The 26,532-nt window shown below is 35.3% G+C and overlaps 5 protein-coding genes and 1 long non-coding RNA gene across 8 annotated transcripts; 3 read left to right on the forward strand and 3 right to left on the reverse strand.

The window, feature by feature from the left end:
* Positions 1-1,479: 1,479 nt before the first annotated feature.
* LOC106411552 (serine/threonine-protein phosphatase 7) lies at positions 1,480-4,084 on the reverse strand. The gene is made up of 5 exons (XM_013852340.3): positions 3,913-4,084; positions 3,237-3,639; positions 2,029-2,667; positions 1,833-1,940; positions 1,480-1,751 (listed from the first exon to the last, which is right to left on the reverse strand). The coding sequence occupies exons 2-5, from the start codon at positions 3,615-3,617 to the stop codon at positions 1,656-1,658; spliced, it is 1,224 nt and encodes a 407-aa protein (XP_013707794.1). The 5' UTR covers positions 3,618-3,639; positions 3,913-4,084; the 3' UTR covers positions 1,480-1,655.
* A 381-nt stretch (positions 4,085-4,465) lies between these two features.
* LOC106408492 lies at positions 4,466-5,933 on the forward strand. The gene is made up of 2 exons (XR_007329255.1): positions 4,466-5,462; positions 5,548-5,933. It is a non-coding gene; the product is annotated as an uncharacterized LOC106408492 (long non-coding RNA).
* On the reverse strand, positions 5,813-8,587 carry LOC106406908 (histidinol dehydrogenase, chloroplastic). 2 transcript variants are annotated; one of them, XM_013847652.3, is made up of 13 exons: positions 8,431-8,587; positions 8,232-8,341; positions 8,113-8,165; positions 7,905-7,977; positions 7,714-7,815; positions 7,538-7,639; positions 7,366-7,437; positions 7,208-7,270; positions 7,081-7,122; positions 6,939-6,998; positions 6,724-6,834; positions 6,457-6,627; positions 5,813-6,378 (listed from the first exon to the last, which is right to left on the reverse strand). In XM_013847652.3, exons 1-13 carry the CDS (start codon positions 8,507-8,509, stop codon positions 6,004-6,006), a joined length of 1,413 nt encoding a protein of 470 aa, XP_013703106.1. In that variant the 5' UTR covers positions 8,510-8,587; the 3' UTR covers positions 5,813-6,003. The 2 variants fall into 2 exon arrangements, with proteins under 2 accessions (XP_013703106.1, XP_048625786.1); XM_048769829.1 differs by having other exon boundaries at positions 8,232-8,359; positions 8,431-8,553.
* Positions 8,588-9,174: 587 nt separating this feature from the next.
* LOC106409565 (increased DNA methylation 1) lies at positions 9,175-11,288 on the forward strand. Its single transcript, XM_013850177.3, has one exon. It carries the CDS (start codon positions 9,396-9,398, stop codon positions 11,142-11,144), a length of 1,749 nt encoding a protein of 582 aa, XP_013705631.1. The 5' UTR covers positions 9,175-9,395; the 3' UTR covers positions 11,145-11,288.
* Positions 11,289-16,493: 5,205 nt separating this feature from the next.
* On the reverse strand, positions 16,494-17,325 carry LOC106409087. 2 transcript variants are annotated; one of them, XM_013849770.3, is made up of 3 exons: positions 17,060-17,325; positions 16,757-16,862; positions 16,494-16,668 (listed from the first exon to the last, which is right to left on the reverse strand). In XM_013849770.3, the coding sequence occupies exons 1-3, from the start codon at positions 17,167-17,169 to the stop codon at positions 16,654-16,656; spliced, it is 231 nt and encodes a 76-aa protein (XP_013705224.1). In that variant the 5' UTR covers positions 17,170-17,325; the 3' UTR covers positions 16,494-16,653. The 2 variants fall into 2 exon arrangements, with proteins under 2 accessions (XP_013705224.1, XP_022561707.1); XM_022705986.2 differs by having other exon boundaries at positions 16,603-16,862; positions 17,060-17,307.
* A 5,225-nt stretch (positions 17,326-22,550) lies between these two features.
* Positions 22,551-23,156, forward strand: LOC106408491 (agamous-like MADS-box protein AGL23). Its single transcript, XM_013849257.1, has one exon. It carries the CDS (start codon positions 22,551-22,553, stop codon positions 23,154-23,156), a length of 606 nt encoding a protein of 201 aa, XP_013704711.1.
* Positions 23,157-26,532: the final 3,376 nt, after the last annotated feature.

Genomic DNA, 26,532 nt, shown 5'->3' on the forward strand with positions numbered 1-26,532 from the left:
AATAAAGGCGCGATGGAGAGTGCACAGTAAACACTGATCGTATTTTTACAGTGAGGTCAGAGGTGGTTAAAAACTTATCTTTAATGATATTGAGAAGGCCCAGGCCCAGGCCCACAGCTTTTTATAAACCGCGCGGTAAGTAATAAAATGTCGTGTTGCACGGAAGAGAAAGAGTGAAAAAAAGTACAGAGGCTTTAATTGCAGAGGGGTCCCTCCTCACATAGTATTCCAAATACGGACTCACCGGTAAGTTTATTACTTGAATTGACCCGTTCATTTACCTCTTTCACATTAAATATCTTTCTTCTCCATTTATGTTTTTCTTTTATTAAACAGAAAATACATTGTATCCCTCTACTGCTATTTTTTGCTAAAAAAAGGTTTAAAATCGAAATTAAAAACCAACATTATATGCTAGCCAGTGACAAGTTGTCACATCTCTAGCTAGGAAATTAGGTGAAGAAAGTTAGGAAATGAAATGAATGAAGACATTATTGCATTGCCTAATACATCAATGATTCATAGGTATTGTCCTATTTTGGCATTAAAGTCAACATGACAAACTTCTAGATCAGTATAGTCTCCTTATTTTGTCACCTTATCACACAAAATCACAACTATTTTTATTGCATTATTATTTTTTAAAATAAACATAGTAATGATTCATGGAAAAGTGAAAACTATATGTGGAAATCACTGGAAGCACCTACAATTCAAGGTATGTGACGTGACTTTAAGAAAGTTTTATCAGAGAGACAAGATAAGACCTTGTAATAATATAGGCTTGACAGGTTTCAACTGTGATCCTTAAGAACATGATTAACCCCGGTCTCTTAGCCGGGGTTCTTAATTCATGATTTGATCTTTTTTTTATATTTTTTGGCTAAAAACCGTCTATTAACCGAATCTAAGAACCCCCGTTAAAAGATTCGGATTAATCATGGTCTAAGAAGGTAGCTTTGTGCACACGAAAGCATCAAAAACAACATTGAGGTGAGTACATGTCGAAGTTTGTCGACGAACAAGGTACACAGTAAAAACCCAACACCCACGTGGGTTGGTGCGAGTCTTTTGTAGGTTTACTCACTTTCCACTTCAACTTATGATTTGGCAAGTCAATTCAAGCTTAAATGCTTCAATTTCAATATATAGCATAACTGACCAGCTTTTGGTTATCCATAACAAGGGTCGAGTTAAGTAACATTTCAGGTTTGCAAGTGATGATAATGGGGAAGACTCCCATCAATGGCTCTGTTCTGTGACTGAGGCATCCCTAGCAATTTTTATCAGCTCAGCAATCATAAGTTGACACTCTCATTAAAACCTAAACAAAAGATCCATGTACAAAGGCAAAAGTTCGATTCAAAGATCTAATGTCCAAAGGAGATCAGGATTTTTATGTTTAGTAAAAATGTATATATGAACTAAAATGAGACAGAAGCTAGTTAAACTTTACTTCCATCCCCAGCATTTCTTCTGTGTCCTGAAGTATTAAATCCATAATCAAATAATAATTATCCAAATGTGTCAACTTTAATCAGAACTGATTTACACTTGGTTCCTTTTTTTTTTTGTAAAATCAATCATAAAAAAAAACTGTAAAAAACTTCCATTCCAAGATTCTCTCCTTTTCAGCTATATTCACGATCTCAGCGTCAGTGACTTGCTTGTTCCTCGTTGGTGTCCAATGCAGACTTATCCATCTCATCATCAGAATCAATCACGTTTTCAAAGTCATAAAACGGATTCGCCTGCACGTTTAAAAGAAACGAAATGTCACACCATATGCATCCAAACAAGAAGAAACAAGAAACCAGTTGTTCATTAACTACCTTTGGTCGTGGAGTAACTGCTTCAAAACTTCTAAACTGAGGATCAGCGAGGTCAGGAGCCTGCAGTATAATATAAGCTCCTTTGTTTCTATACCTCTCTTCCGTTGCCTTGCACCACAACAACAACAATGACAATATAAAGATTTTGATCAGCATCAATCTTCTTGTGTTAGTCAACATTACATTAGAGAACTACCTGGAACTGTGGATAGTCTGGAGCACTGAAGATAGTGATAAGCTTTCCAGATTCAACACTGTGATCTATTGTATATCCTATGTCCATTCCACCTAGGCCGTCTCTCTTCTCTCTAGCATCTGGACCTTCATGTGATCTGATGATTAACTTCAGTTCGTACTTCTTCAAGAACTCCTCTGTACAATCAGGACCCCAAAGAAGACCAATGCCTCTCTGTTCATTCGGCGAAAGGCCAGGACTCATTGAAGGATCAGACCACAGAACATCTCCGGGGATCAAGTTGGAGCCTTCCCAAGGAGGATCAAGAACTGATCTTCTAGCTTGCATCAAATCTTCTAAAGTACCGAGTTTCAACGAGCTCGTTTCAGGCTCTAGAAGACGCACCTTGCGGTTCTTTTTACCTCTTGTTCTCTTAGGCAACACCGGGCTGCGGAAAAGGCCTCCGTGTGCTGTGTAAACACGTCCTGCAATGATGGAAGCCAAAGGAAGAGCTTCGAAGCAGCCCAAACATTTGCGGTACACATGCTTTCCCTTGTCTCCGTATTTTGTAAGCACTTCTTTTTCGAAACCGTACATAGATGTGCAGTATTTTGATTCATGGTTGCCACGGAGAAGGAAGACTCTGTCAGGCATCAGAACCTAAAACATCCAAAAAGATATGAGCATTAACACAAGGGTAAGTAGCCCTGGGCATTCGTTCGTTTTTGGGTTCTAGAGGTTTGGAATCTATTCGGGTATTTAGAAAATTCAATTTGGATCGGTACGGATAACAAAGTTAGGAACCGGCTAATATCCTAGATAATTTCGGATTCCGTTCTGTTTTGGTTTTTCAGTTAATTCGAGTTAAAAGATCAGGAATTCAAGTTTTTTCAGATTAAATATCAGAACGTTTCGGGTTTTTTTTAATTAAAATTCGGATAATTCGGATAATTTAAAATATTTTGGATAAAAAGTACATTTTTGAGTATTTCGATTTACAAATAGTATTTTTTTAGATTATTTAATTATTTTTAAAACTAAATATAGTTAATATTTATAAGTATACAAATTATATTATAGAAATTTGGGTATCCATTCGGATTCTTTGCTTCTAGAGACATAGGTTCCGCTCGGTAACTGGTATGATCAAAACCCAAACCGAACCTCCTTTTTTGGTTCGGTTCCTCAGCCTAAGCTTAAGGGTATAGTTAGTTAAGAGTTGTTGTTACCTTCCAGGACAAGAGGACGAGGAAAGTCTCGAGACCCCAAGCACCACGATCAACATAGTCCCCGTTGAAGACGTAAAACTGGTTTTGAGACGGAAAGCCAGCGTCTTTTAACAAGAAGAGAAGGTCATGGAGCTGACCATGAACGTCACCAACGACAACAACTTTGGAATCGGAGTCAAGATCATCGACATGGACAATGTTACGTTCTTTGTGGAGGATTTTGGAAGCGGTGAGGATGAGGGAGTCAAAGACGCTAACAGGCATCACCGAAGGTAACTGAGAAGGAGGGAGGTTCCATGAAGACCATTCGAAAGATGACATGAGGCCGTGGACCCACTCGTTCGTGAGAGTCCCACCGTTTGGCCATGTAACAGGTTCCATTGGAGGTAACTGAAGCCTATAACTGTAAACACAATCCAAAAGAGAACAAGCAAAGTCTTGAGAGATATCAAAGCTAGAGCCTTTACTAAGAAGTTACAATGATTGTGGAAACAGAGGAGCGAGAAACCATCCATAAGAACATAAAAAATCGAATCTTTATACTACATATCGTTACATCTTTGATTCATCAGAACAGCAACAGCTCAGAATCTAATCATGCCAAAGTAATTGAATTACCTAAATCGAACGAAATTTCAGAAAACAACAGAGATATACGTGATAAAATGAAACTCACCTGGTTCTCAGATGTGGAGACGATTCAGAATTTTCAAAGCTCCGATCTTGGAACTAGCTAGTTACTTTGCTTCCTCCTCTCTCTCTCCAGACAGCTCCGTCGTCGAGATTTAGGATCTGTCTGGCTGTCTTATGGGATTCATTTCCTTTTAAATTTAGTCTAAACTAACCATCCGAGGGATTCAAATCAGATTAAACCGACCGGTTTGTTAGCTAACCGACCTCGTCGGGGACGCTATCAGGCATGGGCGTTTGGATCTTCGGGTCGAGTTCGGGCTCCGGTTCTTTTCGGATCCTAAACATTTAAACCAAATAGGTACTTAGAAATTTTTGGTTCGCTCGGTTCTTTTCGGATCCGAATCGATTCGAATCTATAATTAAAATACGTATAAAATACCTGTAATTTTTGGGGTCTATATCAGGTTCGGGTCGGGTTCGGGTATTTAGGATTTGAAAAGGACATGATATACCCAACTCCATCAAATATAGTCGATATTTTTCATATATATCTAAAATTTTACAAAATAATTTAAATGAAACTATTAATAATTAAAATAAAACATTTTTAAACTCTAAATTTTACATTTTAAAGTTTCATATTACTTAAAAAATGTTACAAAATGATAATAAATATTGTTAACAAAAGATATTTTAACTAAATCATAAAATAATATATATATATATATATATATAATAGAACACAAAAAATCATAATTTTGGAAATACATGTTTTTAAGTTAGGTACAAATCGATTCTTATCGGGTCGGGTCTATTCAGATCGGTTCTTTTCGGGTCCGGATCTATTCGGGTCGTTTCTTTTCAGTTCCGGTTCTTTTGGGTAAAATAAATTTAGACTGTAAAAGTAATTATAAATTTTATGTTCGATTTCGAGTCGGGTATTTGCAGGTAGCGTTTTACGGGTATTTTATGCGTATTTTAACTATAAATTCGGGTCGGATTTTCGGGTCGAGGTTAAAATGTCCCAAACCTAGATGCTACCATAGCGTTTTGCGAACACACGGTATCGCCGCATCACGCGTTTTGTAAGACACTAGTTTGAGAAAAAGAAAGCTTCTACGGTTCTACCGTTTTGGTTTTGCAGGAAATGGTCAACTGGTTTATTCTGGTTTCGATAACCAAATTGAGACGAGTGTAAACTGGTTTGTTTCGGTTACGTCTCAATTTCCATTTGGTCTGTGATAATCTTCTTCCTTCTGTACGAATTTCGGTTCGATTAGTCAAACTAAAACCGGTTAGATCGGTTCGATTTAGAGAGAGTTTGAAAGCTTGAAGCAAGGTAGCAGTGCTATTAAAGCGATTCAAAGCGAGGTGGACCTTGATGATGTTCAGAAACTAATGGATGATACTGCTGATGCTAAAGCCTATCAAGATGTGAGTCCAAACTTTGTTACCACTTTTGAATCCTTCTGTGTTTGACTGTGTTAACATTTGTTGGATGTTCAGGAGCTGAATGCTATATTGGGAGAGAAACTATCAGCAGAGTATGAAGAAGAGATATTAGCAGAATTTGACAAACTAGAAAGAAGTTAGGTATGTTTCATGAGTCAAACTGCTAACATACTTGTATGTTATAGCCAGGGAGAGAGACTCATCATGATGTATGTTTTGTTTAAAGCTTGTTGTTGATGAGATGCCTGATGTGCCTACAACGGAGCCTGACGAATCTGAGAAGCTGAATCTTCCTGATGTGCCAACGGAAACACCTGTCGCTTCAAGAGCTGAATCTGCCACAAAGAGAAAAGATTCTTCTTCATCTCCCTCTCCTTGTGATGGTATTGTTCGATTTTGCAAGAACCTAAACTCAAAACATGTTTTGTTTGGTCTGTTCCTTTCACTCTGCAGTTCTCGAAGAACCTTTGCCAGCTTAAGCAAGAAGAAACTGATCAACATTATCATTCTTTTAGCACTTTTTAAAATTTTCTTGAAGCTTACTGTATAAACTTGAAGTCATAGTCATTCGTAGATAAACCAATCCGGATTATGACAAGAGTGTTACATCTCTTTATTTATACCATCAAACAATCTAAAGAAACCAAATTTTCTCTCCTATGAATCTGAAACTGACGTTCGTTCACTTGGTTTGAGAAGCGTGTTTCGCTTCAATATCCTTGAGTCTAAGCGTGACGGCTCTCTTGTGTGCGTCTAAATCTTCTATTTCAGCCATAGTCGCCACATAAGGACCAAGGTTTCTCAGACCTTCCTCCGTCAAGGACTGCACAGTCATGAACTTCAAGAAAGAGTCTAGAGAGACGCCACTGTACATTCTCGCATACCCATACGTTGGAAGAACGTGGTTTGTGCCGCTAGCGTAATCCCCAACACTCTCTGGCGTCCAAGGCCCAACGAAAACCGAACCTGCGTTCTCGATCAGTCCCTCCCATTTCTCCGCGTCTTTGACGTTGATGATCAAGTGTTCAGGTGCATACAGGTTTGAGAAAGTTATTGCCTGGAGGATTTAAGAAACAGAGTTGGTTTGGGATGGTGAGAGTAAAAGTGTGACGGTAGAGAGAGAGGGTGTGGGTACCTCAATCATATCTCGAGCAAATACTGTGAAACTGTGACTCAGTGCTTTTGAAGCAAACTCTCCTCTAGGAAGCCTTTTGCACTGTTTGGCGATTTCTTCTTCGATGGCTTTGAGGTTTACACCATCGCCTACAATAACAAGAACAACTTGACTGTCTGGACCATGCTCAGCCTGTAGAGACACCAACAACAAAAAAAGAAAGAAAGAAATGTACAAGTTAGCAGCAGACACAAACTCACCAAGTCTGCCGGTGAGAAGGGAGAGTACCTGAGAAAGCAAGTCTGCTGCAATGTAAACTGGACTAGCATGTTCATCAGCGATGACTAGAACTTCTGAAGGGCCAGCAGGCATATCAATCGAAACCATTGCCTCGCTGTTCTGAAGTAAGAGAAACAGAAACAAAATGAGAGGGTAAACATCGATCTAGTAGGACTCATAAACAATTTAGAACCAGAAAGTAATAGAGGAAGGATATTATGTACTTGAAGAATCATCTTAGCAGCTGTAACATACTGATTCCCAGGACCAAAAATCTTCTCAACCTGCCGTAATAAACCAAAGCAAATTCATGTTTGATTGACTGGAAAAATGTCCGATATAAGCTATTATTAACCCTATTCATACCTTAGGACAAGAATCAGTCCCCCAGGCCATGGCAGCTATAGCCTGCAAAGGCAAAATGGAAATTTTAAAAATCTAACATATATAAAAAAAAAAGATGGCCAGCATGAAAAGGCTAAAACAAACACACCTGCGCTCCACCAGCTTTAAGTATGTGAGTTACACCAGCCCTCTTAGCACAATACAACACCTCCTGCAACAACACCATTACAAACTCACCAGCTAAGAAAGATAGAAAAACATGAGTAATATTGAATATCCCCAGAAACAAAACAGCTAGAGTGCTACCTTACATATGCTTCCTTCCTTAGTTGGTGGAGTTGCGAGGACAACTGTTTTACATCCAGCAATCTGAGCAGGCTGAGAGAGGAATTAATTCAAAGAAAGATCACATTATTGCACAACTACAAGAAGAATAAGAAAAAAGAAGGCAAAAGTACTAAACACTAGATTAGCTTACAATTGCAAGCATCAAAGCAGTAGATGGCAAAACAGCTGTTCCACCAGGGACATAAAGACCAACAGACCCAATAGATCTCGACACCCTTTTACATCTAACACCCTAAAAAAAACAAAACGAGTGAACACTAGCTTGAAAAGACTAAAGTAGCCAACAGGTGAACTGAATGGACTTACTTTCATATTCTCAACGCTTTTCTCAGTTGACTTTTGAGCCAAGTGAAATGCATAAATGTTGTCATACGCAACATCAAACGCTTCTTTGACTTTAGAGTCAAGCTAAACACAAAAAGACAGAAACGAATCTCTTTTACCACACATGGAAGAGCAGTTCAAAACCATGTATGTCTACAATGTTAGTCTTCTACCTCAGGAAGAGAAAGCTCAGACACATCTTCCACCACGTTATTGAGTTGGACTTTGTCAAATCTCTCAGTGTATCTAAAACAGAAGCAGGCAAAATGGTTCCATCTAATCAGTGTCCAAAACAATAATCCTCTATAAAACGCCTAACCATCAGCCTGGCGATTTTTCTAGAACATTGAATCATCTAATAATAAAGAATGAGTCACATACTCTTTGACAGCAACATCTCCTTTGCTACGAACGGCGTCGATGATTGGGTTAACCTGAAGAGGGGAGCTCATGTCCATAAGGATAAGACAAGTGGGCACATTCACAAGCAAGAAACTTACAGTGGTGAAAATGGAAGCGAAGTCAATGCGGGGACGTGACTTCAAGTTTTCAACTTGAGAGAAACTAAGTTCAGATAATCTATACGACTTCATCGCGCACCTCACGTCTCCTGTAAAAAAAAACGAAACTTTTGCATTTGTTTGAGTATAAAACGGATTAGTGAAAGCTTGAATCTCGTAACTGAATGAAAGTTTGTACCTTTCTTAGCAGCTGTGTGAGAGGAATAGGAGAGACGAGGCGAGTAAAGGAGTGAGAGACGAGAGAGATCGACTGACATTTTCACCTAATTGCTCAACAAAGAGTGTGTTGTGTCGCTGACTCGCTGGCTGGCGGAAACGGAAGGAGATAGCTGAATGGGTTTTAGAAAATGGATATTAACTGTTACTGGGCCGGATTATAGAAAAGCCCATCATGAGTTTTATTGTTTGAGCTGATGCAAGGAAACAACACACAGTAAGAGCTATATAAGTTCTTGGCTAAGTGTTATTTGGGGTTTAATGGCGTAAGTAACGTATTGACAATAGTGGATTATACGATTCATATGTAGGCTAGCGATGCACATGTATTTAGTTTTTTTTTTCTAAATCAGCTTCGTGTATATTAACAGGAATTTATAACATGTTTATCCGAGGTCTTTAGTGAGGTTCTTAATACGTGGATCCCCACAAAACCTTTAAGTATCGGTTACAAAAACTACTAATTAAGAACCGATTTTAGTGAGTTTTTTACACTGTTCGCGGATCCCACTGATTCATGGCAGTCTGTGATTATTGGTTTGCTTTTTAATTTTTTTTTTTAAATTAAAAAAAACCTTAAAAACTCAAATGGGTTTCTTAGGTATAAACATATCACTCATCCAATCTTAAAAAAAAAAAAAATTATTTCTCCAACTCTCTACCCTTCGTCTGCATTATCAATAAACAATGAAAACTATTTTGGCTTTTAGGAGAAAAACCAAACACTTTAAAAAAAAAAAAACTCAGTAGAAAATTTCCATTTAATTAAGGTATAAACATGTCAAAAAAACGGTAATTATCTTAATCGAAGTGAAAAAAGGAAAACAAATAAATAAACCCTCCAAAAACCTTAACGGCGGATTAGTCTCAGAAAAACCTAAATAGTTTTCTCTCCTTCCTCACCGATCATTCCAAAAATTCTCGAAGATGATGATGACGACGATGGATGATCTCAACGATCCACGCGATTTCGTCACTGTCGAAGCGGAATCGAACCCGGACTCACTCCAACAATGGCTCTCCACCGTAGAAAACGGAAAGGCGAACGGGACGCGACGGTCGGATATCTCCACGAAGGCGAAGAAGCATCTCTCCTCTCTCGGCTGGCGCTTCGCTTACTTTCCTAAACGGAATAGGAAGCGAGAGCTCCGCTATAAATCTCCTAAAGGGAAGTGGTTTTACTCTCTAGCCACAGCTTGCTCGAGCTGTGTACACGAAGAAGACGACGGCTCGAGACGAGAGCTGATCGTTCCCGAATCTGATGATTCTCCGAGAAATCTCTCGGTAGCTTTCATCGAAACCGTTTCTGGTGATAATGTATCGAGGAGGAGGAAGAGAGCGAAGGATTGTGAAACGGCGGCGTTTAGTGGGAACAAAGCGCTTATTGTGTCGAAGAAGAGGAAGGAGAGAGTGAATGTTGGTGAAACGGCTGCGTTTAATGGGACCAAAGTCGTTCTCATTGTTGATGCGTCGAAGAAGAGGAAGAGAGTGAGTGATTTCGAAACGGCAGCGTTTGCTGGTGTAACTCCTAACGAAGAGAAGACTCGCTCGTCTGAGTTGATCAAGAAGAGGAAGAGAGTGAATGACTGTGAAACGACTGCGTTTAATCATCCTTTGTCTGATATTCTCAATGTTGCGTTTAATAGCAAAGCCAAGGGGGAGATAAGGCCAAGGTTTGAGAAGTCGTTGAGGAAGGTCTTACAAGTGATGGAGAAGAAGAATGAAACGTGCGAGAAAGAGTCAATAAGATTCTGGAGGAAAGACTGTGGTCCAGAGAAGAACTGTGACGTGTGTTGCGTTTGTCATTTCGGTGGAGACTTGCTTCTATGCGATGGATGTCCATCAGCATTTCACCATACTTGCATAGGGTTACCCATTCTTCCCGAGGAAGAGCTCTGGTTCTGTCCCTGTTGCTGCTGCGACATCTGTGGATCGATGGTAACGTTGGGAAACAGCAAGTTGATGACTTGTGAGCAGTGCCAAAGGAGGTTCCATCTAAAGTGTTTAAAAGGAGAGACTTGTCTTGTCTCGTGTAGAGGATGGTTCTGTAGTAAGCAATGCAGTAGAGTCTTCTCCGCGCTTCAGAGTCTCTTGGGACGTAAGATTGCGGTAGGGGAAGAGGGTTTGGTTTGGAGTTTGATTAGAGCTCCTAATGATGGTGAACACTACGATGATGAACAAATGGCCAAGCTAGACTCTGCTGTTGAGATACTTCACCAGGGGTTTGAGCCTTCAACGGACCCTTTCTCTGGGAGAGACCTTGTCGAGGAGCTGATATACAGGAAGGACGCTAGTGGTGTGGGTCGTGGGTTTTATACGGTTTTGGTCGAGAGGAACAACGAGCCTGTGACTGTGGCGGCGATGAGAGTTGACAAAGATGTAGCTGAGATCCCTTTGGTGGCGACATTGTCTAGTTACAGGAGAAGTGGGATGTGTAGAGTGCTTATGGATGAGTTGGAGAAGCAGATGTCTAGAATGGGAGTTCGTAGATTGGTTTTGCCTGCTGCTAAAGAGGTTGTGAGCACTTGGTCTCAGGGGTTTGGGTTCAAGGCGATGGATAGTTGGGAGAGGTTGGAGTTTGTGAAACATGGAATGCTAGATTTCGTTGGTACTGTGATGTGCCATAAGTTTTTGAGGGGAAGAGAAGTGTCAGGAGAGTCAAGCTTAACTGAATAGGAGTTGGGAACAGAACCTGATAACACTTTTTGTCATGTAAAGATTGAATCTACTCTTTTTGACGTGGGATAACAAAGCATATAACTTTTGTATATCTCTGATTAGACTTCGAGTCTTAACTAAATCAGACACTTTGATCGGATCCATCATCTCTTCTGTTGTTCTAAGTATGGTTATAGCTATTGTCTAAGGATTTATTCAACATGAGCATTTGACAAACTAGTGCTTTTCATGTTCACCACTTTCAAATGATTTGTGAATTGTAAACACTCTTGAACGTAAAAATTAGTAAAGTTTATGAAATTTGATTTGTACACTTTATCTCTTAATATTCTTGGAACAACATTGGAACCTTGCTTTTTGCATTATTTAGTTCTAGCTTTTAATTTGTTTATGTTAAAAATATATATTCGTTTGGTAGCTATAGCTCTTTTGATCTAAAGAATTTTGATTTATGGACGAACACTCTAAATTTTATATAATGTTTTAATGAAACATACTATGTTTTGATCTTATGTTCTCATATCATTGTAATACTTATTTGCATTAGTTAATTTCATCAGTTTTATTTTTGTTATTTCAAAATTTACATAATCATAAACATATTTTTTAGATATTGTTAATGCTATTATCATTTGGAAATTAATATAATTGTAATATTAATGACATCTACTACCGAGTCAACTCATTAAAAACCATTAACACAATAATTTAAATAAAATATTAATTAAATGAGCTGCATTTACTTGTAAACTTATAAATGGTTTAGTGGTTGGTTTGAGTTGGTTTATTCATTTTAACACCTCTATCATTTGCATTTTCGCCTGAAATTTTGTTTGCCGCTTTTTTATCGTTTGGCGCTTTATTTTGATGCTTTCTCTTTTTCTATATAAATACCATATATGTCTTCAACTTTTATTGAAAATAAAAGCAATGTATTTTTTTAAGAAAATCTGTTTGGGTTACATATTTTTATTGTTATCTTTTGATATAAATCAAGTTTTTTTCTTTCATTTGCAAGTATATGATGTGTTAGTTCTGGTGATATGTTTAATGACTAACTAAACCGAGCTTGCTTATTCAAATAAACTTTGTTTTTCAAAAAACCTATATACGCATATTCTTTCTCTTTCTTTTGTTTGCAGGACACCTGTAATTCATGTTTTTATTGTCAAAAATCATTTTTTGAATTTGACCTAATGATGTGGGAAATTATCTTTTTTATCAATTTTTTTGATGAAATAATGGTGTTATCATTAACTCATTTCTCGTAGAGTTTATCCTTTATCACATTTATATGATCACACAATAGATCGGTTTATATAATTAGTTTCACTTCCTTCCCTCTCTCCAACTCGTTCGCAACAATATTAACACATAATCTGGGTCAACCATTGTGTGTTGGATCAACTAAAGTTTCTGGTGCCGCAAATGGTTACTTATGTTATATATTAAAAACAGAATTCACAACTTTGATTCATGTGTGATTTTTTTTAAAAAATAGATCTAATAGACCTATTCCTATAAAGTAATGCAACATTTAATCTCTAATATTATCATTTAAATTTTGGACCTACAAAATTTTTTTATTGGGCTACCAATAATTAGATTTAGACAATAGATGATCCATTGGATATATAGATAGTATAAATTAAGTAGATATAAGTTAATGTCGTAATACTATACCTTCATATGCTAAATATTTAAATATTTGTCGATGTTAACTTTTAAAATTATAAAGATTTTTTTTTAAATAACAAAAATCATATTATCTAACAATTATTAATCTTTACTGCCTTAAACCAATGAAAACAAATTTTAAACTATATAGTTTATTTTAAAAATTAAACAAAAACTAAATGTTTAATTATTTACTCAATAATATGAATATATGAAGCGAAAAGTTTATTTTAAAAAAAAAATTCTAAATTTGTGAAATGTTACAATATCTTTGAATATGAAAATACAACAATATTTTACTAATCTTTATATATATAGTTACGATTTTGATAATGAAATAATAATCCGAAAATATATATATAGAATAAGATACAAATACATGTGAAAGTTTGAAACAATCTATTCAATGAAAAAAATATACAGTAAACTTATTATGTTTTAAAATCTGATAGACATATATATATTATAATATATACTAATTTAGAATTGAAAACAAAAAAATTATATAAAAATAAATGAAAACAAAAATCCGCGCGGTTGCGCGGATCGAGATTTAGTTAGTCAATTATTTCTTTTGTGAATTTGGAATTCAGGTTTCTTAGGCATTTGGTTCTTCTCTCCGTCTTAGGCACTAGTAATAATAAATATTATTAATATTTTATCTAATAGAATACTGATATAAAAAAATAATTTTCTTGTGTTTAAAAGTTTGTTTTCTATTTTGAATCCTTGGTTGGAAGTTGAAAAATGTAAGTGACAAATTAAAGATTATGTGGGAAATTACCTTTCTATCAAATGTTTTGATGAAATATTGTCGTTATCATTAACTCATTTCTCGTAAAGATTATCCTTTATCACACTTATATCACACAATAGATCGGTTTATATAATTAGTCTCATTTCCTTTCCTCTCCCCAACTCGCTCGCAACAATATTAACACATAATCTAGGTTGTGTGTGTTGAATCAGCTAGTGTTTATGGTGCCGCAAATGGTCACTTATTAGTCAATTATTTCTTTTGTGAATTTGGAATTCAGGTTTCTTGAGGCATTTGCTTCTTGGCTCCGTCTTAGGCACTGGTAGTAATATATACTAGTTTTGGCCCCACGCTGCGCATGGAAATATTGTTTTGTTACAAAAATACCAAATTTCAGTTTTATATAACTTGTATAATATAATTTGATTTATCTTAAAGAGATGAATATACATAAACAAACCATTAATACACATCTATTATTTGATTAACCACAAACATTCTGAGTTATTTCGATTGTGTAAGCTATATAAACTAAAAAGCCAGAACTTTTTATCATCACCATTCAAAATAAACATATTCAAGCAAATTGAGAACTTTTTAATCAATTTTGAAAAGTTGATGGACTTGTTTTGTTAACGTTTATTTATTTCACCATGCCAGATGTAGCTTTTGCCTATTTCTATAAAAGCGAAAAAAGAAAATGCTATATGTAAATTAGAAGAGTAAAAAGTTTAAGAAAAAAAAGAAATTTATGATTGAAGTTCAAAAAAAAAAAAATTTATGATTGAACATAAAGAGTTTCAGCATTTTTAAAGTTACCAACATGACATTCATCAGCAAACTTTGGAGTACGCATAACCACCTGTCCACTACAGATTTTTGTTTTCTTCTAAGACTCGTTTCTCCGGAAAGTATGTCAGTATGGATCAAGTATTGTAGAGTAAATAGTATTAATACGCTCTTTAGAGAGAATTAGGGGCTGTTACAAAGAATTTAGGAATCAAAGTTTCTGAAAGCAAGTAGAGTTGGATTAAGTTACTGGTATTGTGAGTTAAATCTTTAACTAAAAATAAATATTAACCGTTCCAAAATCGTGAGAATGAGATCATGGGTGTAGGTATGAGAAATATTAGGGATTTTTAATTTACAAAAAATAAAAGCAGTTAAAAGATAAATCAGCAAAACTCATGAAACAGATTGTTGCCATTTAAATTCTTTTGTTTTTAATTTTTTCTTAAATTTGTAAAACAAATGCCATGTGTCAGATTTGTGATTTGTGATTTAGTATATAAAGGATGATTAATATTTTATCTAATAGAATATTTTATCTAATAGAAAATTGATTTTAACCTCCTCCCCATCTTCCCCCTAATAAATATTGATGCGGATGATGTTCTGTTTGGTTTAACAGAATTCTATATTTTTTTGTCAGCATTTGACCATTTCCATCGACCTTTAATTTTATCTCTATAATTTTTTTTAAAATAAAAATTTTCTATTATAGAAGTGGATTTTCTCTAATGTATGTTTTTATAATAGAATTCCTAGAAGAAAAAATATAGAGATGTGTTATTTTTACTTCTAAATATATAGGCAAAAAGTAAAATTCCTCTATATTTTTCTCTAAAATAGAATACCTCTATTACATTAGAATAAATCTACTTTTATAATAGAGATTTCTATTTTAGAAAAAAATATAGAAATATACATTAGAGATGCTCTAAGAGCTGAAAACAAACGTAGAAGTTTGATGACAAATCAACATACACCTAACCGATGACAAATCAACATACACCTAACCGATAGACATTCATCCATTGTTTAGGTTGTCCTATAGTATTCTAAAGATACTGAAAGTAATAACATTTATGAAAAAACTCCCTTCATTTGAACAATTAACTAATTTTAGATTGTATATGATTCATTTTGTTACTTTTCATGGTTTGGTCAGTTTTTCAATTTTGTTTATGGCCACATGATTAATTTTTGTTTTGATCAAACCTTTTTATTATTTGTTTCCTAAAAAGAAAAGAAAAAACAATTAATGACGATGAACACTACGATGACGAACAAATGGCCAAGCTAGACTGCTGTTGAGATACAATGGACCCTTTCTCTGGGAGAGACCTTGTTGAGGAACTGATATTCAGGAAAGAAGCAGACGGCGTGGGTCGTGGGTTTTACTGTGAGCCTGTGACTGTGGCGGCGATGAGAGTTGACAAGGATGTAGCTGAGATTCCTTTGGTGGCGACATTGTCTAACTACAGGAGCAGTGGGATGTGTAGAGTGCTTATGGATGAGTTGGAGAAGCAGATGTCTGGAATGGGAGTTCGTAGATTGGTCTTGCCTGCTGCTAAAGAGGTTGTGAGTACTTGGTCTCAGGGGTTTGGGTTCAAGGCGATGGAGAGTTGGGAGAGGTTGGAGTTTGCGAAACATGGGATGCTAGATTTCGTTGGTACTGTGATGTGCAGTAGGTTTCTGAGGGGAAGGGAAGTGCCAGGAGAGTCAAGCCTAACGGAATAGGAGTTGGGAACAGAACCTGATAATACTTATTGTGAAGATTGAATCTACTCTTGACGTGGGATAACAAAGCATACAACTTTTTGTATATCTTTTTGTGTCTTAACTAAATCAGACACCTTGATCGGATCCATCATCTCCTAACTACTGCATACAAGTTTCTTAGAGAAACAACCAAGAAAATGCTTTCTAAAGAGTATTGGCTCAATCAGAGGGTAACAAATTTTAATCTGAAAAGCTTGAAATGATATGGTCAGTTATGTGCAGACACAAGTCCAAACAATGCAGGCTTCTCCTAGAGGTATGAAGACGATTAGTCATTCATGAACTCAAAAAAGTCTCAGGCATTTCCCACAAATCACAAATGCATAAAATTAATCTAAGGCTCAAGATGATGAACTAAAGCTTGAACAATCCACAGAATATTGTAAGTTCAGAGAGTTGATCTTAACATTTTATTACTACTATACATATACAAACTTGGTGCTCTGTTTTTTTTTGTTCTTTTTAACAAATCAGATGAGTAAGGTAGAGATTAGGCCGGTCCCATCACTATGTCATTTGCCACTGCAATTCAAAGCAAAAAAAATTAAGCTAAATAAGCAAATATATATAACTTGATAATCCAAATACATAACTGAGGAAGAAACAAGACCTTAAGAACAGGTTCTCCTTTGTTAGTATTAGCAGATTGTTTAGCCATTTGCTGTAACTGAGCTTGTGCAGCCCTTCCATGTGCAGACTTTTTAAACTCTTCTTCTCTGCCCGTTTCACACACACAAAAAAAAAAAGACATTTGCATACAAATTTTCAGACACATGCTCTGTCTTAATGATCCAAACATTAATTTGTCGATGAATTAAAGGTTCTAAATCGGAAAGAAGTAAACTTTCAATAGATACGATTCGGAATCGGGAAGATTAAAATGAAGAGGAGGGGAGAGAGAGAGAGAGAGTACCGTCGCATGGCAGCTTCGGCGGCTCTGGCGCGAGCTTCGGCGGAGGCTTGTCTCTCTTCTTCCTTTCGCTGCTTCTTTTGCGTTCCGTTGATGCAACTGAAACAACCCATCGCCGATCAGATTGGTTGATTGACTCTCTTCGCTTGTCTTCTCTGCTATTTTACCAAAGTGACAACGCACGCACGCACGCTGATCGGAGAACTAGACAAAGAAGACGCGTCCTCTTCTGTCTATAATGGGCTTCTTTCACCGCGTTTTCTTCTACCAGAATGGGCTTCCTTAAATGCTTATGGGCTTTTTCATTTTAGATTAATTAATTTATTACGTTCATTTACTCACTGAATAAGTATAAGTTTGTAATTTTCGGTGGTTCTCCGGTTCCGGAAGGTGGAGGCTTTGACAGCTCCGTCGCCGCCGACTTTGTTTCCGAGAGGTAGAGGCTTCCACAGCTCTGCTATCGTCGGCTTTTGTTTTCGGGAGGCGGTGGCTTTGTCAGTGTCAGTACCGCTGTCGTCGGCTTGTGTTCCCGGGGGGTGGTAGCTCCTCTAGTATCGCCTTCTCCGGTTTTGTTTCTTTGGCTCCCGGTTTTTATTCCTTTTCTTCTCGATCTATGAGTCTGTACTTCAAAGCCTCTCTGCCTCTTGATCTATCATATGAAACCGCTGCATGGATGTCGAAGGTGATGGATTGTTTGTAGGCGTTTATTTGTTCGAGTGATATCATAGATCTGTGTTGGTGTGTGGTGAACCGTTTGGCTTGGGTTTCGGATGAGATCTCGATGTGTTAGATCGATGGATGCTCTCCGATGAAGGTTCTCGAGCGGTGAAGGTCGCACAGTCTCGATCTGGTGGTGTGCGACGCCGTTGACGTCGGTTAGCTTGGGGAGACTAGGGTTTCCAGCTTCTGGGCTGTGGGGTTTGGACTTTAGGCCCGTATGTGGTTTTTTTTAGTTGGGCCGGATGTGTGGGCTTCTTATTGTAATGTTTTCGGATGGGCTTTGACCCTTAATATTAAATATTCAGAGGAAAAAAAAAAGTATAAGTATGTGAGATTTATCTTATCTCAAATGTTTTAAAATTTATCTGTATGGTTTTCAAAATTTTAAATTTTATTCACTGAATAAGTATAACTATGTGAGGTTTATCTTTTTTGCTACTAATTTTAGCTGGTTTTTATTTTGAAACATTCATTAGAGCATGATTATCCCATGAAACCCACTTGAGTTTCTTAATGATTATTTAATTATATAAATGTACTTAACTGGATTTAAGAACTCTAGTTAAGAAATTCTTATTTTGAGTGGTCCAATGGGAGATTCTTAATTAAGAGTTCTTAAAAGAAAAATTAAAATTTTTAGAAGAATTGAAGGGATCTACAAAGCAAAAATTAACTTTTGCTCTAGTTAATAAACTCTTATTTTGAGTGGTCGAAATGACATCTTCCATTGACACGCCTTTACCACCATCCTCTTTCCCTAGTGCGACCTTATCATACTCATCTTCTTCGTCATGCGTCAAGAAGCAAAAATTTCAAGCCGTGAAGAATTGTTTTAATGGTTTATGAATTAAAAAAAAAATTTGTTTCACAGCAAAAGGTATAGAAACAATGCTCAGTATCAAAGAAAACGAGATGTTCTCCTACTAAGCCTAGGACTGTTAACAATAAAAATTGAAAATTCAAGAACCTTCAATTGGAAACTGATACGAACCTTTTAATTTGCAAAAGAACTAGAAAATTTAGGCTACCATTTCTCTTAACACTAAGCTAAATCTCTCTTGGAGATTAAAATTAATTCAAACTGATACGAACCTTAGTCTAAAACTTTTAATTCTTCATGTGTGAACAAAGGTTCATATCAAGATCATTGTGTTGAAAGTTCACGCACTACAAAACCTAACGATCTTCCAGGCTAATGATATGAATACATATGAATTCAATTGTTCCCTAGTTTTACTCAAGCGTTTCCTAACTTGCACAATCGTTACCTAACCAAAACAATTTAAAGAAGAATTGATTATACCTCATCATCGAGAGTACGGTCAAGGCCCATGGATGCTCTGATGCTCCAATCATCATCCTCATCACCAAAATCCTCGTCACCACCTTCCTCACCCTCCTTCCGATCAGTGCTCGAGATCCTCTGCTGCCTCAGAATCTCGTCGAACGATGACGCACAAGGCATCTCTTCCCTATCGTACGAAGCGAGCTGCTCTCGCTTCCACTCCCGCTTCTCCACTTCTGCGCCGGAGAGAGACCACACCGAGCCCCATTGCATTTGCCGCAGCAGCGGCGCAGAAGACGTGGAGGTAGTAGAAGACGTGGAGCGGGAGAAGGTGAGAGATCCGAAGATCCTCTCGACGCGAGACTGGAAATCTTCGCCGGCCATCGCAAATCGATTTGGAGGAAGAAAGGAAAAAAAAAGAATCACAAAAGCCGACACGTGTAATAAGAGTCTCCTTTGCGATCGGTTCCAAAAACGCTTAATTAAGGATCAATTATCCTTATTTCTTTTCTTTTTGATTTACTTAAATGTCTTCTTTTGTTTAAAAACCCATCTTAGAAACTGCATTAATGATGCTCTTAGGTTTTGGTGATGAGAAATGTAAAAACATCCATATATATATCAAAATTTGAAACTTTTTTAAATAATATAAAAATAATAATAACAGAATAAACATTGAATTTTCAACTACTATTCTATTTGTATTTCTTATATATATATTTTTAAAAATTATTTCTTAGATATTTACAAGAGCAATTCTCTCAAATAACCATTTTTAAGTTTTTGTCACAAAATAGACTTCAAGAAATAAAATGACCAAAATATTCCATTTTTGTTTTGAAAATTTTAATATTTATTTTTTATTTTTAAAATTTTGAAACCATATCTCTAAAACTTCATCCGTTAACTCTAAACCCTAAGTATAGATTAGTTAACCCTAGGGTAAAAATGTGTTTTTACCCTTTAATAAAATTTATTTTAGTCATTTTCTTCATTGATAGTTATTTTTCTGACAAAAACTATAAAAAAGCTATTTTAGGAAATTTTTCTATTTTTTATTTTTTTTCAATTTGCAATGATGGATAATTGTTCTGATGTTTTCATTGACATTGTATAGTGTCATTCTGTAAAATCTATCTAATTCATAAAAACAATTAGCAAACACACTGGGATTGCTTAATTAGCAGTACGTTTTGCTAAAAAGACAAGGGAGCTAGCATCTCCGTTAGTTTGACAGCATTTTAGCACAAAATATTTAGTGCAAATTGATAAACTTAGCATTGCTAACTCTTACTAAATAGCGAATCGGTTTTAAAGGAAGCCGTAAAATAGCAACAAATATAGCTTGTTCAAGTTACTTGCCTGAGACGTTGACCACGAGGTTCAACCATGCATTGACGAATCTGGATAGATTGTATACACGCTGTCGTATTGCATCATGGGATCCAGGCATTGATAAGTCGTGTCTCCTATGTGGCCAGTTTGAAGAGAGTAGGGATCATCTTTTTCTGAGATGTGGCTTCAGCGAGCAGGTTTGGAAGCTAGTTATTCATCGCCTTGGATACAGACCGTTTTTGTTTCACACATGGACGGCCTTCATCTCTTGGTTGGATGATCTTAACGATAATACCTGCTCCATCACGTTACGTCGCTTGGTTGCTCAAGCAGTCATTTATAGTATTTGGTCAGAGAGGAATAACCGGTTACCTAATGCGACGTCCTCAGTTCCTCAACGTATCTTCAAAGACATAGACAGGCTGGTTCTAAATATCATTCTGGCTAGGAAGAAGCGCAAGAAGTTCAGGAAACTAATGCAAGCTTGGCTGAGATTTTCTTAGTTTAATTGTGTTGGCGATTCCATCCCAACAAGTAGGCCTTTTGTTGTTTTTTATCTTTTTTTGGCATCAATCGGCTTAACCGCATAAACACTTTGTAGTTGTACAAATCTGCTTTCATTTTTAATGATAATTCACATATTTATCAAAAAACAAAATAACCATGCATTGACGAATAAGTTTTATTTGCATAGCTTAAGTCATGTTCAACCATTGACGAATAAGTTTTATTGGTAGATAAGAACTTGTTGAGAGGATGCTACACTATATAAAGAGGAAAAAAAGCCTTTGATTTCTTTTTAATGCTTCTAAAACAAAAACACATTTTAGGGTTCGAACTTGGTAACGTTGTAACAAAAGATCTGTTATTTCAAATAAAAGATATATATTCATTGATATACAACAATCTTATCCCTTAAACTGATGTCTTTCACTTACACAATTACTTACCACTTTCCAAATGATAGTTATCGTCCAGTTATGAAGGATAAGAACCAAAATGAAAGTCATATATAGAAGACGTCACTCTTCATAGCGTGAAGATGTTACAGTTTCATATTATGATGGGTTTGAAAATAATTGTATGCTTAAAATTAACAAGCAAGCAGAGATTTGCATCATATACAATTAACAACATAATAGAGATCCATCCATAAGCATATACAACAAGTACTATGCTAAGAAGCACTTGAGTGAAAAAAAAAGCAAGAATAACTCCTACATGGTTTGTCCTGTAATGGAAATAAGAATGAAGCTGTACATGTTTAAGCTGCTTGGGAGTTTTAAAATTTTTAACCTAAATATCGTTGTAGTATTAACATTAAAAGGTCTGAAACTTCCAAGGCATAATCATCGGTTAATACTCCATAGTTATCTACATCACAAGACAAGCTATATATGTAAAATGGATTAATTCACCTTTGATGAACAAAGCTTGTATACGTACTTGCTAACTCTTTTGAAGGAACGTACATAAACTAAAGGGGATCCGCTACAGAACATCGTATCAAACAAGGAGAGCATGTGAAGATTCGACCCATATCAATGCTCTAGTTCTCAACCGCTTGAGACGGTGTGAATTAGGTTTCAACCAGCGAAGCCTCTACACAAGGTCACAAGCCAATGAAAGCAGAACATAAACAATTGATTTAGAGGTAGATAAGTAGGCTATATAAAGTTAAGAACTTTGTTGAGAGAGAACGAACAAAAACAACATGTGCATATTCTACCACCATCCCAGGTATTTTTTCACTCACCTGAGACTTGTGTTTCAACATTTTTCTAATTAATACATTAAAGTAAGTTTAAGTTAAAAATGTTGTTTTCAAATTTGTATTGAAATATAAAATGATAATTAAAATCTTAAAATATCATTTTTGTAAAATGGAAAGAGATTTTACAATCTTAGTTTGTTGACTCTAATTCTGCAATAATGACTAAAGACTTTTAAAATATAGTAGCTGCCAAATAATTAGTCAAATATGCAAATTAGTCAATACAATCTCTTTATGAACATTAAATGTTTTCAACTAATATAAAATCCTTCTATACATATACTTTTTCCTATAAATATACTGTGCACGACCATGGTTATTAAGACACAAACCTAAAAAAACTATCAGAAACCAAACACCCTAGTTCCTAAAACGTGACAATGAAACGTACAAAGGGAAAGCAAAAGATCGAGATGAAAAAAGTTGAATCCTACGAAGCCAGAAGGACTACGTTTTCAAAACGTAAAGCTGGGATTTTAAAGAAGATGAACGAGATCATTGCAGTATGCGATGTGGAAGCATCTTTCTTGGTTTTCTCTGAATCCGGATATCCTCGTACATTCGCACACCCGTCTATGGAAGATGCTGTTGATCGAGTAAAGTGCTCTTTGGGACATGAACCGTCTGGGAAAGACGATGCCAGTATTGGATCACTAGTGGAAGCTTATAAGAGGCAAAAGAATGAGGAGCTCAAGAAAAAATTGTGTGATCTCGCTGAGGAGCTAAAAATGGTGAAGGAGAAGGAAAAGAAGATGGTGGAGAAAAAGAAAATTAAAGAATCGAAAAATGAGTGGTCGAATATTCTAAATGAAGGCGTGAACAAGGATGAGTTGAAGCGGGTGCACCAAGCCTTTGTTGAGTTAAATTATAGCTTATCAGGTAAGGCTTTACAGAGGTTGGGAAAAGATGGTGATGGTTCGTCTTCTGCTCTTGCAGAACGTGGACATTGTGATGGTGGCGAAGCAGGAGCGGGTGAACAAACTTGATTTAATCTAATCCAGTTGTTACAAAAAAAAAAAAAAAATCTAATCCAATTTGAATTTCTGTTTTGTTATTTTTGAATTTGAATTTCTGTTTTTATCTAATCCAATTTGAATTTCTGTTTATGTTATTTTTGAATTTGAATGTGAATTTCTGTTTTTATCTAATCCAATTTGAATTTCTGTTTTTATGTTGTCCTTGTTTTAATAGATCTTGTTATATAATTGTTTAATTAATCATGAACTATTCATCTAAGCTAGTCGCATTGTCTTTCGAATTGCGTTTTAAATTTGATGTTTACTTAAAAGGCTAAAACCATAATGGTGTAATTAACAGGGATTTGCCAAATATGACTCAAAACTTGATTTTGATTTGATTGCAAAAATATACCTAAACTTGAATCAAATGCAAAACTAACCTAAAAGTCTTGTGAAATTACAGTCAGCCCTTTATGACCAAACAAAAAAACATAAGTCATTTTTACGAATATAGCTCCAGTAAATCGTCTGAGTCGTCTGAGATGTTGGAAGTCGTCTGGTGTATTTGATCTTAAAAAATAATTTTTAAATTTTTAAAAAAATATTTTGACAAATGAAAAATTAAAATCATATAATTATAAACAGTTTTAAGTAATGTAAATTAAGATATAATAAAATTGAATAGTTTCCGGCATAGATGAGTAAAAGTAGTTAATCATGATATTTCTTGGTTTTATGGTTTTACAACATATGTTGGAGTATTATATGTATTCTTAGGGTTAGATTTTGGAAAACTTGAATGTTTTTTTGAAAAATTAATTTTTACCTATAAGTGTTTATTTTTGTGTATAGTAAACATTTTTGAAGTTTAATTTGATTTTATGAAGTGTTTAATTAGTTAATTAAGTTTATGGGTTATGTTTAGGGTCTAGACGACTAAATTGTAAGTCGTCTGGTGAATAATCTAAACTAGACGACTTACATGTAAGTTGTCCAAATATTACTGCCTAATTTTTTTTAAAAAATTATTTTTCCCCTTAAATAATTTAAACCAGACCACTTACTTGTAAGTCGTCTAGGAAGTCTTCTATTTTAGTTTCCCGCTAAAAATATTTTAGTTTCCCGCTAAAAATATTAAAGTCTTCTGGGTGACTTACAAGTAAGTCGTCTAGGAAATTGTCTGAATCAAAAATATTTAACCTAATTGAATTTTTTGTCTTCCTATATAAAGAAAAAATTACATATTCTATCTCCTTCTCTCAAATGGCTGCAACAAAAATGTAATTTTCATCATTCTAAAACTCTTCAACATCTCTCTAATCTCTTTGAACTAATAAACACTAAGCTTCATATCAATTTATTGTTTTTGTCTCATGTCTTTCTCACTAATTTATCTTGTTTTTGCATGTTTTTCATCACATGATTTTCATCTTCCACTCATTTAAAGGTAGATCTATCAATTTTACATATGTATTTTTGTGTGTTCTATAAAAGTAGATTTATCTAATCTTCCACTCATTTTCTCAGTTTTTAAGCCATTTGAACGTTTTTTGATATGCAGGTTTTTCAGATCTGGATTTGGATATCCAGGTTTTTTAGATCTGGAAGACGTCTGGGATGACTTACCTGTTAGTCGTCTAAAATATAATGCGCTAGACGACTTCCAGGAAGTCGTCTGACGGAGTCTTCTCTCATATCTCTCTCCCTTTCATAACATATCTGAGCGTTTTAGTAAGTTTTAATGTCTGATTTTTCTTATTTGGTAACTTTCTGTTATATAAAGTTCTTATTTTTTTCCAAACTAAAACTTTCCAAACCCTCTCTAATCTTTTTGACTTGAAAAAACCAAACTTTATATGAATTTTTCAGTTTTGTCTCGTGTCTTTCTCACTAATCTATCTTTTTTTTGCAGGTTTTTAATCAGATAGTTCTCATCTTCCACTCATTTAAAGGTAGATCTATTAATTTTAGATATGTATTTTTGTGTGTTCTATAAAGCTAGATTTATCTAATCTTCCACTCATTTTCTCCGTTTTTAAGCCATTTGAACGTTTTTTTATATGCAAGTTTTTCAGATATGGATTTGATATGCAGGGTTTTCAGATCTTGAAGACTTCTGGAACGACTTACCTGTTAGTCGTCTAAAATATAATACGCTAGACGACTTCCGGGAAGTCTTCTGACGAAATCTTCTTCCATATCAAGTGGAGTCCAAGTTTATCTTTGTAGAGGAATGACCTATAATAGTTTTGTTTGTGGTATGTTTTTTGATTTGCATGTCTACTCTTTTAGTTGTGATTTTTTTGTAAAATTAGTAATAATGTTTCCCAAGATGTAATATATGTGTTAACAATGTGTTTACACATTTACAAATCAATGAAATAATATATTTCAATAGCCTTTTTCTTATCTTTGGATCTCCCATATGCAATAATAAACTCCAATGACCTTCTTCTCATCTTAATAAACAAGAATGTTGGTAGCCTCATATTGATACAACATTTTAAGATGCATTTTAACACTTCTTCCAACTCATAACAATAATAATCATTGGTGTCTATAACAATAATACTTAAGAGATGGAAACAAGCAATAGTAACTAGTCAAAGCATATCACTTTTTTTTACAAGTTTGTGTTGAAACACTTAGTCAAATTTAGTAAAACTAAGGGAGAAAAAATATTTTAAAAATATGAGTTTTACATATCTTGAAGTTACTTATCACTCTTAAATATACAAGTTATTCAAAAACTAGCGCATAAGACTTAAAAACTAGCGTAGAAAACTTCCACGGAAGTCTTCTCGGATCAGTTAGAAACTTTAATTAACGTGAATGTTGGTAACCTCATAAATATCACTAATTAAGTTATAAATTTAATTCAGTAGCCCTAATATTGACTAATATACATGAATTAACAAAAAAATATTAAAAAGTCTTTATAGGTTTAGAGAAAATGAAAATTTATTAAACATTGAAGCAGACGACTTCCACAGAGGTCGTCTGGACGACTTCTAGGAAGTCGTCCATTTATGTTAGTTTTACAATTGATTTTTAACCTAGACGACTTACAGGTTTGTCATCCACCTTTGTTTGATAAAAAAAATCGAAAGTCGTCTCGGGAAAACGGGTTAGTTTTGCATTTGACTGGAATGTGTCAGAAATTTGACTTTTCCTCGACAATTACAAGTTAGTCGTCCAGTAGAAAATTAAAAAAATTAATATTTTGTTTTTTCTAGAGGACTAACTTGTAGGTCGTCTCAGGTTAGTTTTGCAATTGAATTATTAAACAAAAAATTTGTTTTTTTCTAGACGACTTACACATTAGTCGTCTCAAATTTTTTTCCTAGACGACTAACATGTAAGTCGTCCAAGATAAGCAAGGTTTGACCAGAATCTCGGAATA

The sequence above is a fragment of the Brassica napus genome, chromosome C9 (assembly GCF_020379485.1).
Source record: "Brassica napus cultivar Da-Ae chromosome C9, Da-Ae, whole genome shotgun sequence".
Taxonomy (NCBI): Eukaryota; Viridiplantae; Streptophyta; class Magnoliopsida; order Brassicales; family Brassicaceae; genus Brassica; species Brassica napus.

Excerpts from the sequence above, each read along its gene's own strand:
- LOC106411552 (XM_013852340.3), bottom strand. The coding sequence starts at position 3,617 with ATGGAACCTGTTACATGGCCAAACGGTGGGACTCTCACGAACGAGTGG. Across the intron at positions 1,941-2,028 it reads CAGACTATCCACAGTTCCAG|GCAACGGAAGAGAGGTATAG; the intron begins GTAGTTCTCTAA and ends TTGTGGTGCAAG. Across the intron at positions 1,752-1,832 it reads CAGTTACTCCACGACCAAAG|GCGAATCCGTTTTATGACTT; the intron begins GTAGTTAATGAA and ends TTAAACGTGCAG.
- LOC106409087 (XM_022705986.2), bottom strand. The coding sequence starts at position 17,169 with ATGGGTTGTTTCAGTTGCATCAACGGAACGCAAAAGAAGCAGCGAAAG. Across the intron at positions 16,863-17,059 it reads GCCGAAGCTGCCATGCGACG|AGAAGAAGAGTTTAAAAAGT; the intron begins GTACTCTCTCTC and ends TGAAACGGGCAG.
- LOC106406908 (XM_048769829.1), bottom strand. The coding sequence starts at position 8,509 with ATGTCAGTCGATCTCTCTCGTCTCTCACTCCTTTACTCGCCTCGTCTC. Across the intron at positions 8,360-8,430 it reads TCACACAGCTGCTAAGAAAG|TTTCGTTTTTTTTTACAGGA; the intron begins GTACAAACTTTC and ends CAAATGCAAAAG. Across the intron at positions 8,166-8,231 it reads TCGCTTCCATTTTCACCACT|GTTAACCCAATCATCGACGC; the intron begins GTAAGTTTCTTG and ends TCCCCTCTTCAG.
- LOC106408491 (XM_013849257.1), top strand. The coding sequence starts at position 22,551 with ATGAAACGTACAAAGGGAAAGCAAAAGATCGAGATGAAAAAAGTTGAA.
- LOC106409565 (XM_013850177.3), top strand. The coding sequence starts at position 9,396 with ATGATGATGACGACGATGGATGATCTCAACGATCCACGCGATTTCGTC.